Here is a 17,107-nt window from a genome sequence, read left to right as displayed (position 1 = left end):
GAGGCTGCAATCATATTGTAAAAAAGGGCTGTGACTTTGGATTCCAAGCCCTTGGATTCATTTTACTTTACTATCCCTTGGAAAAATTTCTCTCTCTCTCTCTTTACCTCAATTTCCCCATCTGTAAAATGAAGTCCTTAACATTGATCAAAATCTCTTAACCTGGGTATGAAAAAATTTGGTAAATTACTTTGTTATCCTATTGAGAAATTTCCAAAGTATATAGTATTATTAATGAAAAAGTTATGTTAATAAACATTTAGTAACTTTATGATTTAAGATTGTTTTATACTCATTTCTTGATGAAAATGGATATCTTTAATTTTATTTTTCTATATATGTATATTCATAATAAACTCCAAAAAATTGTTTTTCTTTTCATACTGAATTGAGGCTATGGCAATTTTTGGAGATCAAAAATCTTGGAAGCAACTAGTCTCATTAATTTTAGGTCATCTCAAAATCTTATCATACTCTAAAATGCCAGAGTAACCTAAGCATAAAAGTAGAATGATTTCCATTCTCTATAGCACAGATAAACCGGGCATTGTATCATTTGTATTCCAAACGCTGAGTCAGTAGAAGTGATCCAACATTAAAAATGTTGATGAAAATTTATTTATGTTTTCTTCTGAGAAGAGGGCAAATCTTACTAGGCTCAAGAAATCTAAGCTCTTGGACAGTCTAGTCCTTGACTTCTGGTCACATTTCCATGCATGACCCTATCAGGGTCAGGAGATTTCAAGATATGAAGGGGCTTTGAGATCTTTTAGTCTAATCCCTCAACCCTTGTTGAAAATATAAGAAAACTCAGAGGCAATAAGGTTTGGTAAACAAAATTATTCTAATAATATTAAAAAAATATTGTGATAAACATTGATGAAAGCTGATAAGAATCATATTCAGAATCTGAACCTATCTTTTCAGACTATATTCAGTGCTTTTTCTATTAGGCCACATTGACATCTCTCTGACATATATTATACTTCTATTCTATGGCATTTCAGAATTATGCACTTTCTATCAAAAATAGTCAGACTCAATTACTGTATCTATGAATGTATATTTTATTTATCTCTCTCCCTCTGTCTCTCTGTCTATTTTTCTCTGTCTCTCTTATATATATATATATGTAAATATATACACATACATGTGTATATATAAGCATACATAAAGTATGCACGTTTATACAGTATATATTATATAATATGTGTATATCATACATGCACACTCTCACACAAGGTTATGTGTACATATTACACAGTACATATGCATGTATATAACATATATTATACATACATGTGTGTCACATGTATGGTCATGCCTCTTATGGATGTGCACATGCATGCTTATACATAGATAATATACAAACATAGTACATAATACATATACTGTATAAACACATGCTATATGTGTGGTTTATTAATATGTAAATATATGTATATATTATAGACATATGTATAAATATAATGTGTGTATAGGTATATATAGTTTCCAAAGCACTTTTCCTAAGTCACTTCATTTGATCTTCATACACCTTGTGAGGAAGACAGGGGAAGGATAATTCCTGAGAAAACCCAGACACCAAGAAATGAAGCATAGACTCTTGGAGTTGGAAGGGACATTGCAGGTCAATAAATCTAATCCTTGCATGAAGCATAAGTTTCTTCTGTAACATCCTTGACAGATGATTATCTACTTTAAATATCATGCCATTCAAAAAGTTCAAGTTTAGGGAAATAGTCAAGGAAGATATCAAATAACCAACATTTTTAATTTGTAAAATTTTTCTCTGTCACTTTAGATCAAAAAGTCAACCAGCCATAGCAGTGATGTATCTGGTGTCTAATGTCACATTTCAAGAATGAGTCTCTTATATACTTGTGAGTCACAGAATGTCAAAGCTAGAAGAGATATTGGGGCTCTAGGCCTTTTATTTCCTAAATGAGAAAACGGAGGTCCAGAAAGAAAAGGTGACTTTTTTCAAGATAAACAAACTGATCAATAAAGTTGGGATCAGACCCCAGGTAAATATGAGTCCAGGACTTTTCCTCCAGTTCTTTCACATTTTAAAGGAAAGAAAGAGTGGGAAGAAAATTCAATCCTTTTGTTTCTCTCTAAATCTATTGCTTGGCAACTTCTCTGAAAACTTCTGCATCTCACTTTAATTGAATACCAAATTTTCTTGATGAATGCCAAACTAATCTCAGAGCCTGATCAGAAAAAATAAATAACTTTTTGGCTCATCCATTCAAGCACTAGCTGAATAAGTCCCATACATGAACCAACATAGGAACAGAGCATTCCCACTGTGGAATTGTGTTAAGCAGGTCGTAGGTCAGACAGACAGAAGTTGTCTCATCAAAGCAGATTATTGTCTGACTTGAGTCCTAATAAAAAAAAATCTTGGCTCAGCTTGTCTTCATTCCATCATTATTCATCTGAAATTCTTTGTGTAGAGGGAAATGGAAGGCAAGATCACATCTGGATATTTTCTCATTGAATGGTAGTCTTGAGACTCAGAAGGCTCCAAAGTTAATATCATAACTTTTTAAAAGTCATTCACTTTGAAGCAGGTAAAAGGGGAGGGGGGAAGCATTCATTAAGCACTTATTATGTTCTAGGCACCATAACCAGTGCTTTACGAACATTGTCTCATATAATAACTTGTTTTCTTTCTGATGTTTAGATCAGTATATATGTGAACCTTAGAGACTATTTAGTTCACTGCCTTACCTGAAAAATGAACCCCCTCTATAACTTCCCTGATAAGTTATTCAGTTTCCAGTTGAGGACTTTGAGTGACAGCAAACCATCTTTGAGTCTGCTTGTTGCAAGAGAGTCAATATATTATATTCAATGGAATATTTAATTTTGTGTCAGGAAAAGACTGCTTTGAATGCCATCTCTGACACCTAGTAGATGTATGACCATAAGGATTGTACTACTAAGAGTACTTAAAGGCATCTAAAAGGTACAATGGATAGAGTGCTGGACCTGCATTCGGGTCTCAAATCTGACCTCGGATACTTTTAGTTGGACAAATCATTTTACCTCTGTGCACCTCAGTTACTCCAGCTGTAAAATGGAGATATAATAGTACCTACCTCCCAGGATTGTTGTGAGGATCAAATAGGATGATATTTGTAATGTGCTTAGTAAACCTTAAATGCTAGTTATTATTATTATTGATATGATTATTGCCACAACATAGGATTGTTTTAAATGTCAAAGTGTAGACAAAATAAGGCATTAAGTGCTATGTAAATGTCAGCAGGAGATATTAGAAATTTCTTTAAAGAGTGATGGCCAATCTCTTTCCCTCCAACTTTCATCCCTGGGTCCAAGTAGAATAGGTCTAACTGTCCCTAGGCTTCAAGGCAGCTATCATGTTTCCCCTAAAACTTGTCTACTTTAAGCTAAAGTGAAAAGAAACAAGAGCCCATTTCCCTTAAATTGTCTTCAGATGATGTGGTTTCACAGTCCTTCCCATACTCTTTCCCCATTCTACTTCTCAACCCCAGGGAAGTCCTCCAGTAGGTATAGTTCAGCATCCTTAGCAAAGGAATTACGAACATACTGCTCTGGATTTTTCCAGGACAATTATGGGAGTTAAAGATTTCTCAGGGGGCTCTCTAAATGAGTACAGCATGAGAAAATGATACTACAAAGAACACTAGGTCAGGCCAAAGGAAATCCCTACAATAATCCTGATTCTGCTACTGCGTTTCTTTGGATAAGTCACCTTTTCTGGGTCCTCAGTAATAATCCTCATAAAGATGGAGAATATTGTTCCTCACAAGTCTATAAATTCATGAATCTGTCTGCAAAAGAATCCTATATAAGAATATATCATGCATCAATAAAACTTCACATTTTTTGCCATGATTAGTTGTTTGGTTGTAAAGTGAAGCAATTTTGCAAATTAAAAACTTTGTTTGTTAAACATCCAGATCATGTGACCCTCTGAATGCTTTGAATCACTAAGACAAATTTTCTTTTACCAGGGTACGGCAGAAAGTATGGCAGGAATGCATACCATCCTATGGCCTGGCTGACTTCTAAGACTGACTCTAGCTCAGATTTTACCATTCATTTAAATTCTCCGTGTCTGAGTTTCTTTACATGTAAAATTGGTCATTTATTTATTATAACACATCTAAATACATAAACACATCATGAATATACATAACATATTTATATAATTAATGTATATAAACACTATATAAAGCTATGTACATATATGTGTATATTTGTCATTGGAAAATTTTTTTAAATCATCATTTTGGGGGCAGCTAGATGGCGCAGCAGATAGAGCACCAGCCCTGACTTCAGGAGGACCCGAGTTCAAATCTGGTCTCAGACCCTTAACACTTCCTAGCTGTGTGACCTTGGGCAAGTCACTTAACCCCAGCCTCAGGAAAAAAAAAAAAAAAAAAGATCATCATTTTGCAGCAAACCTGGAAAAGAGCTTCTTTGAACTTGGCTAAGTTGCTTAGTGAGTCAACAAAAGATTATTTTTAAAAAGAACAAAAAAAAAAAAAATGGGGCAGCTAGGTGGCACAATGGATAGAGCATTGACCTTGGATTCAGGAGTACCTGAATTCAAATTTGCATGAAAACATTTACTAGTTGTGTGATCTTGAATAAGTCACTTAACTGCAATTGCCAACAAAAAATAAAATAATTTATCCCATTGTAGAAAAAGCCTTTCTAACTTGGTAAGGCTAACTGATCAAACTCCATTGGTATGACTGTTAAGTAACCCAAGGTCAGGCCCATACTACAAGATAATGGGAAATTTTGTGAATATCTATATTTTGATCTACCTATCTATTTTTAATCTCTATCTACAGGTATCTATCTACTTTTGGAAAAGCCTGCTTCCATAATACTTCTCTTATTCTTATGGGCTTTCAGGTTATCTGCACATTTAGATTGTCCCCAACTAGAATATAAATCGTATGCGAGCATACACATGATTTAAGGAAAATAATTTTGGCTTTGAAATCTGAGGATGTGGATTCAGTTCTGATCCATTCTGCTGGTTAGCCATGTAATATTCCTAGGAAGTCTTGCCATCTCTTTGAGCCTTTAAAGGTAGGATAATAAAATGTTCACTATTTTATGTAGTCTTTATGAACAAAATGCTTTGTAAACTTTTAAGGACTAGTAGGGATTGAGCAGGCATTGTATCACAGAAACAATGTGATGATAATAGATTTCCAAGTTAGTTCAATACCCTGCATTGTAAAATAGAGTATATTATTTCTGGGTTCCAAAAAGGTTTTTAAAAATATAATACCTTTCCAGTCCTAGTTTCAGTTAAAGTAGGCTTCAGATACTTGAAATGTTATAATATTTTTATAGTATACCTTTAGCTTCTATGCTCACCAATTTCTTAAGAAAGATGGCAATAGTTTCTTTTTGAAAAGGGAAATTTTACATTAGAAGTTTACTTTTTATGAGATCATGCTTTGTAGTTAGCAACCTGTACAAGACAGAGTAGGGGAAAATGCTGGATTAGAAGTCCAAGCTCCTCAGTTTAAATCCCGATTATGCTACTTAAAATATGTTATGACCTTGGGCAGATCTCTCTAGGACATGATTTCCTCATCTGTAAAAGGAGATGGGGGTAGGATTAATCCAGATCAACTCTAAGATGCCTTCCAGGTCTAGAGCTATTTGCTCACTGATATTATTTAATAATCTGATTTCTGTGAGGCAAATCAGCTTAGAGAGATGGAAAGGGAGAAGGGGTAGAATGTTTACATAAAGTACTTTAAACCTCTGTCCTTGGTCCTGTTCTCTTCAATATTTTTCTCAATGGCACAAATGGCATGCCTTACCTATTCTGCAGGTGACAAAGTCAGAAGAGACAAGTGAATGAATATACTTGCTAAGAATTAGAATCTAAAAATATGTTAGCAAGATGAACCTATTTGCCAATGAAAGACAGAGTGATTGGCCCTTGGCCCTTTGGAGAAAAATCAAAGCTACCAAACAATTCTAGAACCTTTCAGTATTTTGATGATTTGATTAGCCTTTTGCTCTCAGAGCCTAAAGAATAAAACAGGATCAGTGGGGCCAGGTGATGAATGGGCTCAACAAGGCCTGGAGTCAGGAAGAACTGAGTTCAAATCTAGTTGTGTGACTCGAGGCAAGTCACTTACCTTGTCACTTAACCTCATGTGCCTCAATTTCCTCATCTATAAAATGAGCTGGAGCTGGAAATGGTAATTCACTTTAGTAACTTTTCCAAGAAAACCCCAAATGGAGTCACAAAGAGTCAGATGTGACTAAAATAACTGAACAACAAATGTTGCTCAATCCTCTAGAGATATCAATGAATATTGTAGAGAAGATCTATGTATAAAGTTGGGGGGAAGAGAATAGACTGGAAGGTTTATGAGGTCCCTTCAAAGTTACTACTTGTATTTTGTTGGGCAAAACATTTTTCTTCCTTCGGTCTCAGCTCATTTGTAAATGAGAAGGTTGAATTAGATGGTTTTGGAGATTGCTTCCAGCTCTGAAATTCTATGAGCCCTAACACTCATCTTACTTTCATACAAGAAGCCAACTTTTTTTCCCTTTAAGTGCTGTATCTTTGGCCAAAAGGAAAGGCAGGATCCCCAAGGATCACTCATAAGTTCATCTGCCATAAACTCCCACCTGACTCATTGGAACAGCTTCTTATTTATTCCTTTAAACTTCTGCTCTTTGTTGGAACTCAGAGGGTAAACCTTCTAACGGTCATATGGGTCTTGGGATTCTCTTTGTTCGGAAACGGCAGAGGCCAGAAAAGTATTGAAAAGGTTGTGTTTGGGAAGCAACAGCTACAGATGTCAAATGTTCTGGTCTTTAAACATCCTAACTGGTGGAGTTTCTGGCTCACTCTACCTTGGCCAAGCTTCTTGGCTTCCCAATGCCTGTCAACCCAGATGTGAGACTGCAGCAAATACAAATCCTTGAAAACCAGATGTTATATCTGAACTATGGTATCCTGGGGAGAGGAGAAACACATACACATACACCCAAGTGATCTGTATGATTATTCCAAATTCTAGTCTTCAGACAAATCTGCAAAAAGGATTTAATAAATGAGGCACCTTTAACATTGAAATAATTAAAGCTGAAAGAAACTGTCAAAGCCTGTTCTTCATAGGTATACCAATATTGGATGGATAAATTCTTTATCTTAAGCTGCCTTGAATATATAATTTTGAATTAATCACATGTTCTGGCCTTGATTTAATTGAGATGTCCAGAATATATCAAGAAGGCAAGCTCAGGTGCTCATGTTGTTTGAGATGAAAAAGACACTTTAAAAACAACAACAACAACAACAACCACCACACAGAGATCAATTATCTTTTTTGAGCTGGTCAGCATCCACAGAAACTTTTGGCCTGTTTTCCACTAAAGCAAATATCAGAGCATTTCTCCATGAAAACTTTATAAAGTGTTATGAGGGATTTGGTTAGAAATCCTTTCCAATTGAGCTCAAGCCATGAGTAAAATCAAGTGCCCTCAGAAATAAATTGAGTACCTGAAAAGGCCATTTATCATATTCGGTTACATTCTTTGGTACTGGCAGCCACATGACTCTAAGAATGCAATTGCAGGTCATAAGTTAATTTTTAAGATGAAAGGATGGCTAGTTGGAAATTTTTCCATGCCAGGTTAATAACATCATAAGAGCTAAAAGGACCTCAAAAGTAATCTGGACCAATCTTCTCATTTTATAGATGAGGAAACTGAGGCACACGGATGAAAAAGAAGTGCTAAAAGCTACACATCTTGATACTGTCAGAGCTAGGAATTCTAAATCAAAGTCTTTTGTTCCTTTAATTATAGCAGGTGGTCTTTCCCATAGGACACAAAGATGGGAAAGAGAATTATAAACAAAATGCTAAGGTCATTCAGCAAGGGCTTGGGGTGGGGTTGTTTGGGGATGGTAGTAATGTCAGAAGACTTCATAGAAGAAAAGATACTTGAGCTTATCCCTGCAATATAGGTAGGATTTCAGCTGGTAGGAATGGATCATGGAGAAGGGTATTCCAGCATGGTGAAGTATAACTAATAATAATAGTTATTCAAAGTTGGCAAAGTATTTGACCTATATTATTTCACTTGATCCTTTTTTGATTTACCCAACTTCACCTAGCTAAGTAAATGTCTTGAGGTAAGATTTGAATTCAGGTCCTTCTACTTCCAAGTCCAGCACTGGATCATCTAGGCTTGACCAAGCTAACTTACAGAATTTGGATGTGGTCTTTTTTGGGTGTCTTTTTGCTGTTGATGGTGATCTGTGAACAAAGACCAGAAAATAGCGAGTAGACCTAGGTATCAGATTGTAGTGTGAATGAAAGAAAGTGTAGTATGGAAAGATAAGTATTTATATTTGAAAGGAAGGGGAGCACCATGCAAATTTATTTCAGATGACACCTAATAAGTTGTGGGACATACAACCACTGGTCTGTAGAAAGGCTCCCCGTGATCTTTATCCTGTGATTTTGGGAAATCAGAGTAACTAATGGGTTAGTAGCCCCATCTCTACCTCCCAGGCTGAAAGAGCTAGAAACCATGGAATGCTGAGTACATACAGAGATAGGAATTGCAGAGGATTTCTTCACAATGCTCTGATTTGCAGCTACTCTCCTGAGTTGTAAGAAAAAGGATTCCCATTCTTGCTGCCAATCACATCTAATTTGGAGATCATCTAGTCCAATTTGCTTACTTAATGGATGGAGAAACTAAGGACTGATGAGCTTCAATCCAATGACATGGTGCCTTAGCTGTTCCATGAACAAGACTTTGGACATTCTTTGAGCTTTCCTTGGAATACTTTTCTTCCTTTGAGTCTGACTACTGACTTCGCTGGTTTGATCTAAGTTCCAGCTAAAATCCTACTTTCTACAGGAAGCCTTCTGTATCCCCCTTTTCATTCCAGTGTCTTCTCTCTGCTCATCATTTCATAAATAGGAAATGTATAATAGCTTTGTCTATATTTGCTTGCAAGTGGTCTACTCCATTAGATTATAGCTCCTTGAGGTCAGGGAACTATCTTTTACCTCTTTTATATCTTCAGTACTTAGCATAGTGCCTGGCACAAAATAAACACTTAATAAATGTTTATTGATTGATTGGATAATTAAAAAAAACACTGAAGTAGTTCATATTTTTATAATACTTTCCAAAGTTTTTTGTACATGTGCTCACTTGATTCTCATAATAATGCTGTGTGGAAGGGAATTTTAACCCCATTTTACAGAAGAGAAACTGGATCCAGAGAGGTCAAGTGAAAGGATTTGCCTAATGTCTAAGTACCGATTCAAATCCAGTTCTTCCCTGATTCCAAGGCCACTATCCTTACTACTCTGCCATTCTGACTTCAAGAATTGTCAATATCCTTCTGATAACTCCTGTAAGTAAACTCCATAGTAGAAGATTTGAGATGGACCCACCTGGTACCAAATTCCACACTTGATTAATTCATATGACAATAAGAATTTTGTGTCCTAGAAATGGCATTAGTCCTGCCTCAATATTTTGAAGTCATTTTTACCAATCCAGCCATATATTTTTCTCCTCTACAAAATGGAGAAAATATTTCTTGTGATATCTAATTCTCAGGGTTTGGGAGAGGAACAACTGAGATTATGAATGAAACTGAATTGCAAAGTATGATGTCACTGTGAGCTGTTACAATCCTCATAAGGGTATTATGATCATTTTATATATGATGATGTTTTAATGTCATTTCCTATTGAATATAGAAGTGGAGCCATCAATTCATTTTAGTCATTATTGAAAACATCTAATAAAGCATCAGAGAAAAGTGGGAAAATTTATGGTGAATATAAAGGGAGACAATGTAGTGCTATAGAAATAAAGAAGGAAGAGAGAGACAGATGTATGCACATGGGGAGAGGAAGGGAGGGACAGGTGGAGAGAAGGAGAGGAGAGGGGGAGAGGGGGAAAGAGAGAGAGAGAGAGAGAGAGAGAGAGAGAGAGAGAGAGAGAGAGACAGAGACAGAGAGACAGAGAGACAGAGAGACAGAGAGACAAAGAGAGAGAAAACAGAAATTATCTAGTCTGTACCCTTCATTTTTCAGGTTGGAAAACTGAGACCTAAAATGACTTTTCTAAAGTAAAATAGTAGAGTTGGGACTAAAACTCACATTTTCTCTGACTCCTTAGGTGATGCTCTTTTCACTACATTTTGTATTTCTTCACTGGGGATCAAAATGAATGTTCTATACAACTTCCTGGGTAGATTCAGCTCAAAACCAGTTCAATTAAACAATTGTAAAAGTTGGAAGGAGGACAGCTAGATAGTGCAGTGGATAGAGCACCAGCCCTAAGTTCAAATCTGGCCTTAGTCACTCACTAGCTGTGTAATCCTGGGCAACTTCACTTAACCTCAATTGCTTCATAAAACAAACAAAAAACCTGGAAGGGCAAGAACTTAAATATGCTCTATGATTGAAGAATGCTGAGATCTTTTGGTCCCTAAAATGTATCCTCCTTCAAAAGGGAAGGGAGGACAGTCAGACCTATGATTTCACTATGTAGGGAACTCCCTGTGCTTTCTTCACCAGTGCTAATCAGGATACATAACTGAAAAGTATTAAAGAATTGTCTAGAACACTGAGAAATTAAGTGACTTGCATAGGGTCACCCAATAATAGAGTTGAAATTTGAATACAGGTCCTATCAGTACTCTATGCATTATACATACCACTCTTGGCTTTTGTGGTAAAGTTATAATAATAATTTCATTTTTCTCTAGCACATGATAGGTGCTTCCCAAAAAAACTCAAAGTAGATTATGCAAGATTCATGATTCTAGAAAAATAAAGGAATTTGCAATGTATATCTTGTAAATGGCAGACATGCTAATGGGCTATCTAGAAAGGATAATGAATTTACTCCTTAACACATCAGAAGGAATTAAAACTTGCTTTACCAACACTGGGAGAGATACAAAACTTTAAGAGAATGGAATTCAGATTAGAGAAAGTTTTGAATGAGAGGAAAAGAAAGAGAAGTGAATCTTGGACCTGGAAATTATTAAATATAATCATTTCATTTTACAGGTAAGACTAGTATTTCAAAGGTGGGATATAACTTATTCTAGGTCACATGACAAACTAATTGCAGAGCTAAGATTATAACTCAAGTCTTTTTTATTTATTTTAATCATGCTGTACTGTGTAACCTTGGGCTAATAACTTAATTTGTCTGAGGCTCAGTTTCCTCATCTGTAAAATGAGATGTCATCCCGAGAGAATTTCTGAGATCCCTTCCATCTATAATTCGGTAATCCTACAATCCTATAGGTTTTTGTTAACTATTTCCTAAACTATTGGACTCTGCAGTTGGAAGGCCCAGGACAGCTATCACTGATTTGGCTTTCTTCCCATTTTTGCAGCAACCCTCTCTGGTCCATTCCCTTTTGTAGTCAGCTTCCCAATCAAAACACATCTGTTCACTGAGAGAAGCAGCTTTGCAAATATCCCTGGACAAGGAACCAGATGACATTGTTCCAATCTTCGCATTTCTGCTAATTCTCTGGACCTTAAAGAACAGGTTGGATTGCTAGGAGAAGAAATGTGTTGTTGGGATAATTTTCCCTCTCTGAGCCAGTTTCCTTACCTTTAAAACAATTATCTCTAACTTCTCTTCTAGTTCTATTATCTTATGGGTCCAAGTTCTAAGACTAGTTTTGAAATCCCTTTTAGAGCTATCCAAAATTGAATGGGCAATCTGGGGAGGGAGTAGGTAGGTGTCCCCCTTATTAGAAACCTTCAAGCAATGATTAAATGATTACTTCTCCCGGGATGTCTTAAAAGGGGGTTAAGGTTGAATAATGGCTTGGACTAGATACTCTTTCCAAATCTGAGATTTCTGATTCTTTGACTTTAGCTCCGATATTCTAAGCCTTAAAATTCTTCCCAAATCAGACATTTTTGGTTCTAGATTACAAGGTCCCTTCCACTCTATTATTCTGTTTTCTAAATTCTAAATTCCATCCTAGGATTTTCCCCAAATCTGACACTTAAAAATTCTAAGTTTCTGTCAATTAAGCAAGCAAGAAACATTTATTACATCACTAACAAACGCCAGGCACTGCGCTGAAGGGGTTGGGGATACCAAAAATAAGCAGCCCCTGTTCTCAAGGAACTCATAATCTAACCGAAGAAAGAAGCAAAGAAATTTATACATAGAAGTATTCCACAGGATAGGTGGGAAATAATTAGAGAGAGAAAGAGCACTAGAATTGAGAGGTGGGGAAATTTCCTGTGGGAGATGGGATTTTAACTGGGATTTTTTTTTTTTTTTTTTTTTTTTTTTTTTTTTTAAAGCCAGCAGTAGGCAGAGAATAGGAGGGTATTCTAGGCTTGGGAAAGAGCCAAAGAAAATGCCCGGAGCTGAAATTCTTTGGGAACTTTTTTTTTGGGGGGGGGAGGGGAGTTAACACTTTTTACACTTTGGGCTTCTAAAGTCCCCGAAAGCTCTGCCAGTCCTCGTGCCAGCTCTTTCAGACTCGATCTTTGTGCTTGTCCACTTGGCCCCCAGCTGGGCACAGTGGGCCCGCGCCCCTCTTACCCGATTCACAGGCACCCTTCTGGATCTGAATGACCGCGGGCAGCCCCTGCTGAAGGGCTTTGCGGCTGGCAGCCTTCAGCCGGCACACGTTGTCGTAGGTTCGCCCGTCGCTGCCGCACACCTGGTAGGTCAGCTTGCACTGGCAGACTCCCTTGGCGAAGCGCTTGCCCGCCGGGTGGCCACACTCCAGGCTGTCTCCACAGGGGGGGTCGTCCTTTCTGCCGCACGCATCGCCCTCGGCCGCGGCGCACACCAGGCAGCAGTTACAGCGGTCGGGCACGTAGCCTCCGGGGCAGCTGGGAGTGGGGCACTTGGAGACGTCGCAGCGCGGGGGGCACGCCAGGGGCTCTGCCCGGCCGGGGCGCAGCAGCGCCAGCAGCCCCAGGGTACACAGCAGGAAGGTGCTGTGAAGCATGGCGACCCCTCTCCGCTTAATCTCGGGGCTTAACTGCCTCAGCTGCAACTAATTGAAACGACCCCTGCAGAAGCCCTGTGGGACGGCTGAGAAACAAAGGCAGACACGCCAGTCGCGCAGACCAGGGGCGCCAAAGGAGCGCGGGCCGGCCGGCGGACGGCTGATGGGATTTACTGCAAAGCCAGTTTAGCTCCAGCTAGAGGTGGCAGCCCCTGAGCCAGCCGGCTTGCGTATCCCTCTCCGCAGGGGTCAGAACGCGGGGAGCACTAGCCCCTGGCGGGCTGGGCAGGGGTCGGTGGGAGGAGGCAGAGCCCTGACACACGGAGCTGGGCTCTAGCAAAAGCTCAATTCGCGGGAGACCCGGGCGGGCTGGAGAGATGTTCCTGGCACATGCAAAATGCGCCCAGGGTCCCTTAGGCTCTCGCTGGGTGAAGGCAGCGGCTTCTACCCTTGCTCTGCTGGCAGGGGAGCGCGGAGCCGGATTTTAAAGCCCAGCCAGGCATCCAATGCTCCACCCCCTCAACACACACCCCGGGGAAGAAAAGGGGGGGAGTGGGGTGGAGAGGACTCCCCAAGTCTGGCTGCTGAGCTTTGACGCGGCAGCCAGGGATTATGGGGAGCCGTAGTCTTGCCGCGGGAGGAGGCAGGGTTGCGCGAGCCTGAGCTGGAGCGCAAAGAGGTATGTATGTGGGCTGTGCCTTAGAGGCAGCTGCAGCTGTTTTAGGAGGAGGCGTCTGGGACCAGCTGCGCGCCCAGCCTCCGCCCAGACCCCACCTCCTCAAAGAGCCACATCTCAGCACCTCTCCCCGCGTGCCAGCCCCTAATCTCCCTCTTCCTTTTCTCTCTCCTAACCACAATCCTCCTCCTCCTCTTCTTTACCTTCCACTCTCCCCTCCCTCCTCTCGCACCTCCTTTGCCTTTCTATAGCTCTCTTTCTCTTCAGTCTAGCTCTCCTGATCATCTTCACCCTTTTCCCTTTCTGAACTCCTAATGTTCTTTCCCTCTACTCCCCTTTCTTATTAGTTCTCTACTCCTTCCATTTTCTTCCTCTTTTCTGCTTTTTCTTCCTCTCCATCCTTTCCCATCTAATTTTTTTTTTTAACATTCTATACTCTACTTCCCTTAGTTCTCTGAGCCCCACTTCTTTCTTTGTCTCCGAGTGGAATAGTTTGTCTTAGGAAGTAGTAGTCTCCCTCACTTGAGATGACCACTGGTAAGTTTGTTTTAGTGAGGATTCTCATCGAGGTATAATTATACTAGAGGTCTCTTTCAGCTCGGAGATTGTGCAATTGATTGAATGATCATTGTAGTTTATTTCAGGGCCTGTGGTTCCTGTTGGGACATCTTGGCTCCTATTTGCCTGAAGTACTCCTGGACCTTAAGTAAAATTTTAAAAATGTATTTTCCTTCTTCTCTTCCTCTTATACCTCCACCTTCCAGAAGGCAGGGATTTTGAGGGATGCCTCATTGTACCACTTTGAAATGTTTTCATATTTGTATATTTCTCCAGGAACAAAATAAATATTTGATGTATCTTTAAAAGAAATAAGGTTAAGTTGTAGAGTAATATTTCAAACAGACAAGATTGTAACAAGAGAGAATAAGGCCAAGAGTCATTCCAAAGGGTCAAAGAGTCATAATACATGCTTCCTTAGGCTAAAATGTACAGATCTGAGAGTCTGTACATTTAGAAATGAGACAATCTTAATAATTTGGCTTTGGTAATTGGAATGGGAATGGAATAGACATAGTGATCAAATAAAGCCTGCACTTTACCTTACTGGCTGCTTCTCTTAGTGACCCATTTCTAATACCATAAGTTTTAACATTCATTCACATTTTAAAATTCATTTTTAGCTATTTTGTATTGAAAGTAGAGATTCAATTCAAGGTCTTCTACCTCCAATTCCAGTGCTTTCTCCTTTCTTTAGCACTGACAAATCTTCCACTGAGTAAAGAATTATTATTATTATTTTTTTAAATAGCCAAAAGTTACTTCAAAGAAAGTAGACTGCAAGGTTACCATGAGTCAGTAGTGTGATGCATCATCCAAGAAAGCTTATTCAATCTTAGGATGCATCAAGAGAGTCATAGTGTCCAGGCCTAGGGAAGTAGTAGTCAATCCTTCTGAACTCTGCCTTGACAGGACACATCTGGAGTATTGTATTTAGTTCTGAGTATCACTCTTTTTAAAATAGTATTTTATTTTTCCAATTACATGTTAAAACAACTTTAAACATTTATTTTAAAATTTTTTGAGTTCTGAATTTTCTCCCTCTTTTCCTTTCCTCACCCCTCCCTAAGACAGTAAACAATTTGATATAGGTTGTATATATGCAATCATGTAAAACATATTTTATATTAGACACGATGTGAAGAAGTAATTAATAGTTTACAAAAGGAAAAATAACACAAAAAATAAAGTGAAAATAATTTACTTCAATCTGCTTTCAGACTCTATCAATTCTTTTTCTGGATATGGATAGAATTTTTCATCATGAGTCTTTTTGGAATCATCTTGAATCATTGGTTCAGTCAGAGAAGCTAAGTCTCTCACAGTTGATCACTGTTACAATATTGCTGTTACTATGTATGATGTTCTCCTGGTTCTATTCACTTCATTTTGCATTAGTTTAACTTTCCAGATTTTTCTGAAATCTTCCAATTCATCATTTCTTATTGCACAATAGTATCCCATTACATTCATATACAACAATTTGTTCAGCCTTCTCAATTGATCAGTATTTCCTTGATTTCCAATTCTTTGTCATCACAAAGAGTTGCTAAAAATATTTTTGTGCATTTAGGTCCTTCTTCCCCTCATCTTTTTAAAAAATATCTTTGGGATACAGACCTGTTAATGGCATTGTTGGATCAAAAGCTATACACAATTTGATTATCCTTTGGGCATTATTCCAAATTGATCTTCAGAATAGTTGGATTGATTTTGAGGACCACCGTTGAGAAACTTTGGTAACCTGAAGAAGTCTCTAAAGAAGAATGACCAGAACATTAAAAAAAAGTTATGTTTTTTGAGGATTACTTGAAGGAAATTTGGAGAGGAGAAAAGAAGTCTGGGGGAAGAGGGAGCAACCTTGCTAGTTATATTCCCTAATTTGAAGGCCTATCATGTGAAAGAACAATTAGACTTATTCTTTTTTAATTAGCTTATTGATTTTTGAACAGTTCTTATTATAGGGAAGCTTGTCTTTATATTGAGCTGAAATTTTTATCTTTGTTCCTAGTTCCCCAGTGATATGGAAATGAGAACAATGATAAAAATTTCAGTTCAATATAAAGACAAGCTTCCCTATAATAAGAACTGTTCAAAAATGAATCAGCTACCTTGGTAGATAATGAGTTTCCTATGATTAGAAGTATTTAAGGAGAAACTAAATGAATACTTGACATGTTCCAGTAGGGGATTTTAGCCTATTTTTGGTCATGGGCCCTTTTGATAGTGGGGTACAGCCTCCTGAGAGAAAGGTTTCTAAATAATTGAAGAAAATGCTAAATTTCAGGTAGAAGATAGTGAAAGTAAAGATATGATTTCCCCCCCCCCCCTTCTATGCAAGTTCATGGACCTCAAGGGTTATCTGGGCACCAATCAATTAATAAAATTTTATTAGTCAAAAATAAATTTGCATTAAGTGCCTACTATGTACAGGAAATGCAAAAGAAGGCAAGACAGTTCCTGCTCTCAAGGAACTTACAGTCTAATAGCTAAGAAACTCTGATTAGAGATTCCTGTTCACATATGGATTAGACTGTACAGAGGATGAGGTTTGTGAGATTGTATAAATCTGAATTTCTTCCCTGATGCCTGAAACTCCTTTTAAAAAAGACCAAAACCTTGTTTTTTTCCCTGAATATCTTCACATATGACTTAGGGTGAAAGCCTACTATCTTACGTAAATTATTTTATTACACTATTAGAATGAGTTGACTAATTCTATTTGGTGGGGATAATGAATGTTTCATAAGGCTCTTTCTCCAATAACTAAAAATATTTTGGGATGTTGCAAAATCAGAGTTGACAACTACTGTCTTACTAGCAGGAAAAGGGTGGAATTTATC

General features: G+C 38.1%; 1 protein-coding gene across 2 annotated transcripts in view; it reads right to left on the bottom strand.

The window, feature by feature from the left end:
* The window catches only part of HTRA3 (HtrA serine peptidase 3), a 48,915-nt gene extending 35,198 nt beyond the window's left edge, over positions 1-13,717 (bottom strand). For both annotated transcript variants that reach the window (XM_074273508.1, XM_074273510.1), the window contains exon 1: positions 12,616-13,717. In XM_074273508.1, coding sequence (XP_074129609.1) covers positions 12,616-13,030 — 415 coding nt within the window. In that variant the 5' untranslated portion in view covers positions 13,031-13,717. The remainder of the gene's footprint in view (positions 1-12,615) is intronic.
* Between the last annotated feature and the right edge of the window lie 3,390 nt (positions 13,718-17,107).

The sequence above is a fragment of the Sminthopsis crassicaudata genome, chromosome 6 (genome assembly GCF_048593235.1).
Source record: "Sminthopsis crassicaudata isolate SCR6 chromosome 6, ASM4859323v1, whole genome shotgun sequence".
Classification (NCBI taxonomy): domain Eukaryota; kingdom Metazoa; phylum Chordata; class Mammalia; order Dasyuromorphia; family Dasyuridae; genus Sminthopsis; species Sminthopsis crassicaudata.
The sequence above is the reverse complement of the archived record's forward strand: the minus strand, read 5'-3'. Positions and strand labels throughout refer to the sequence as shown.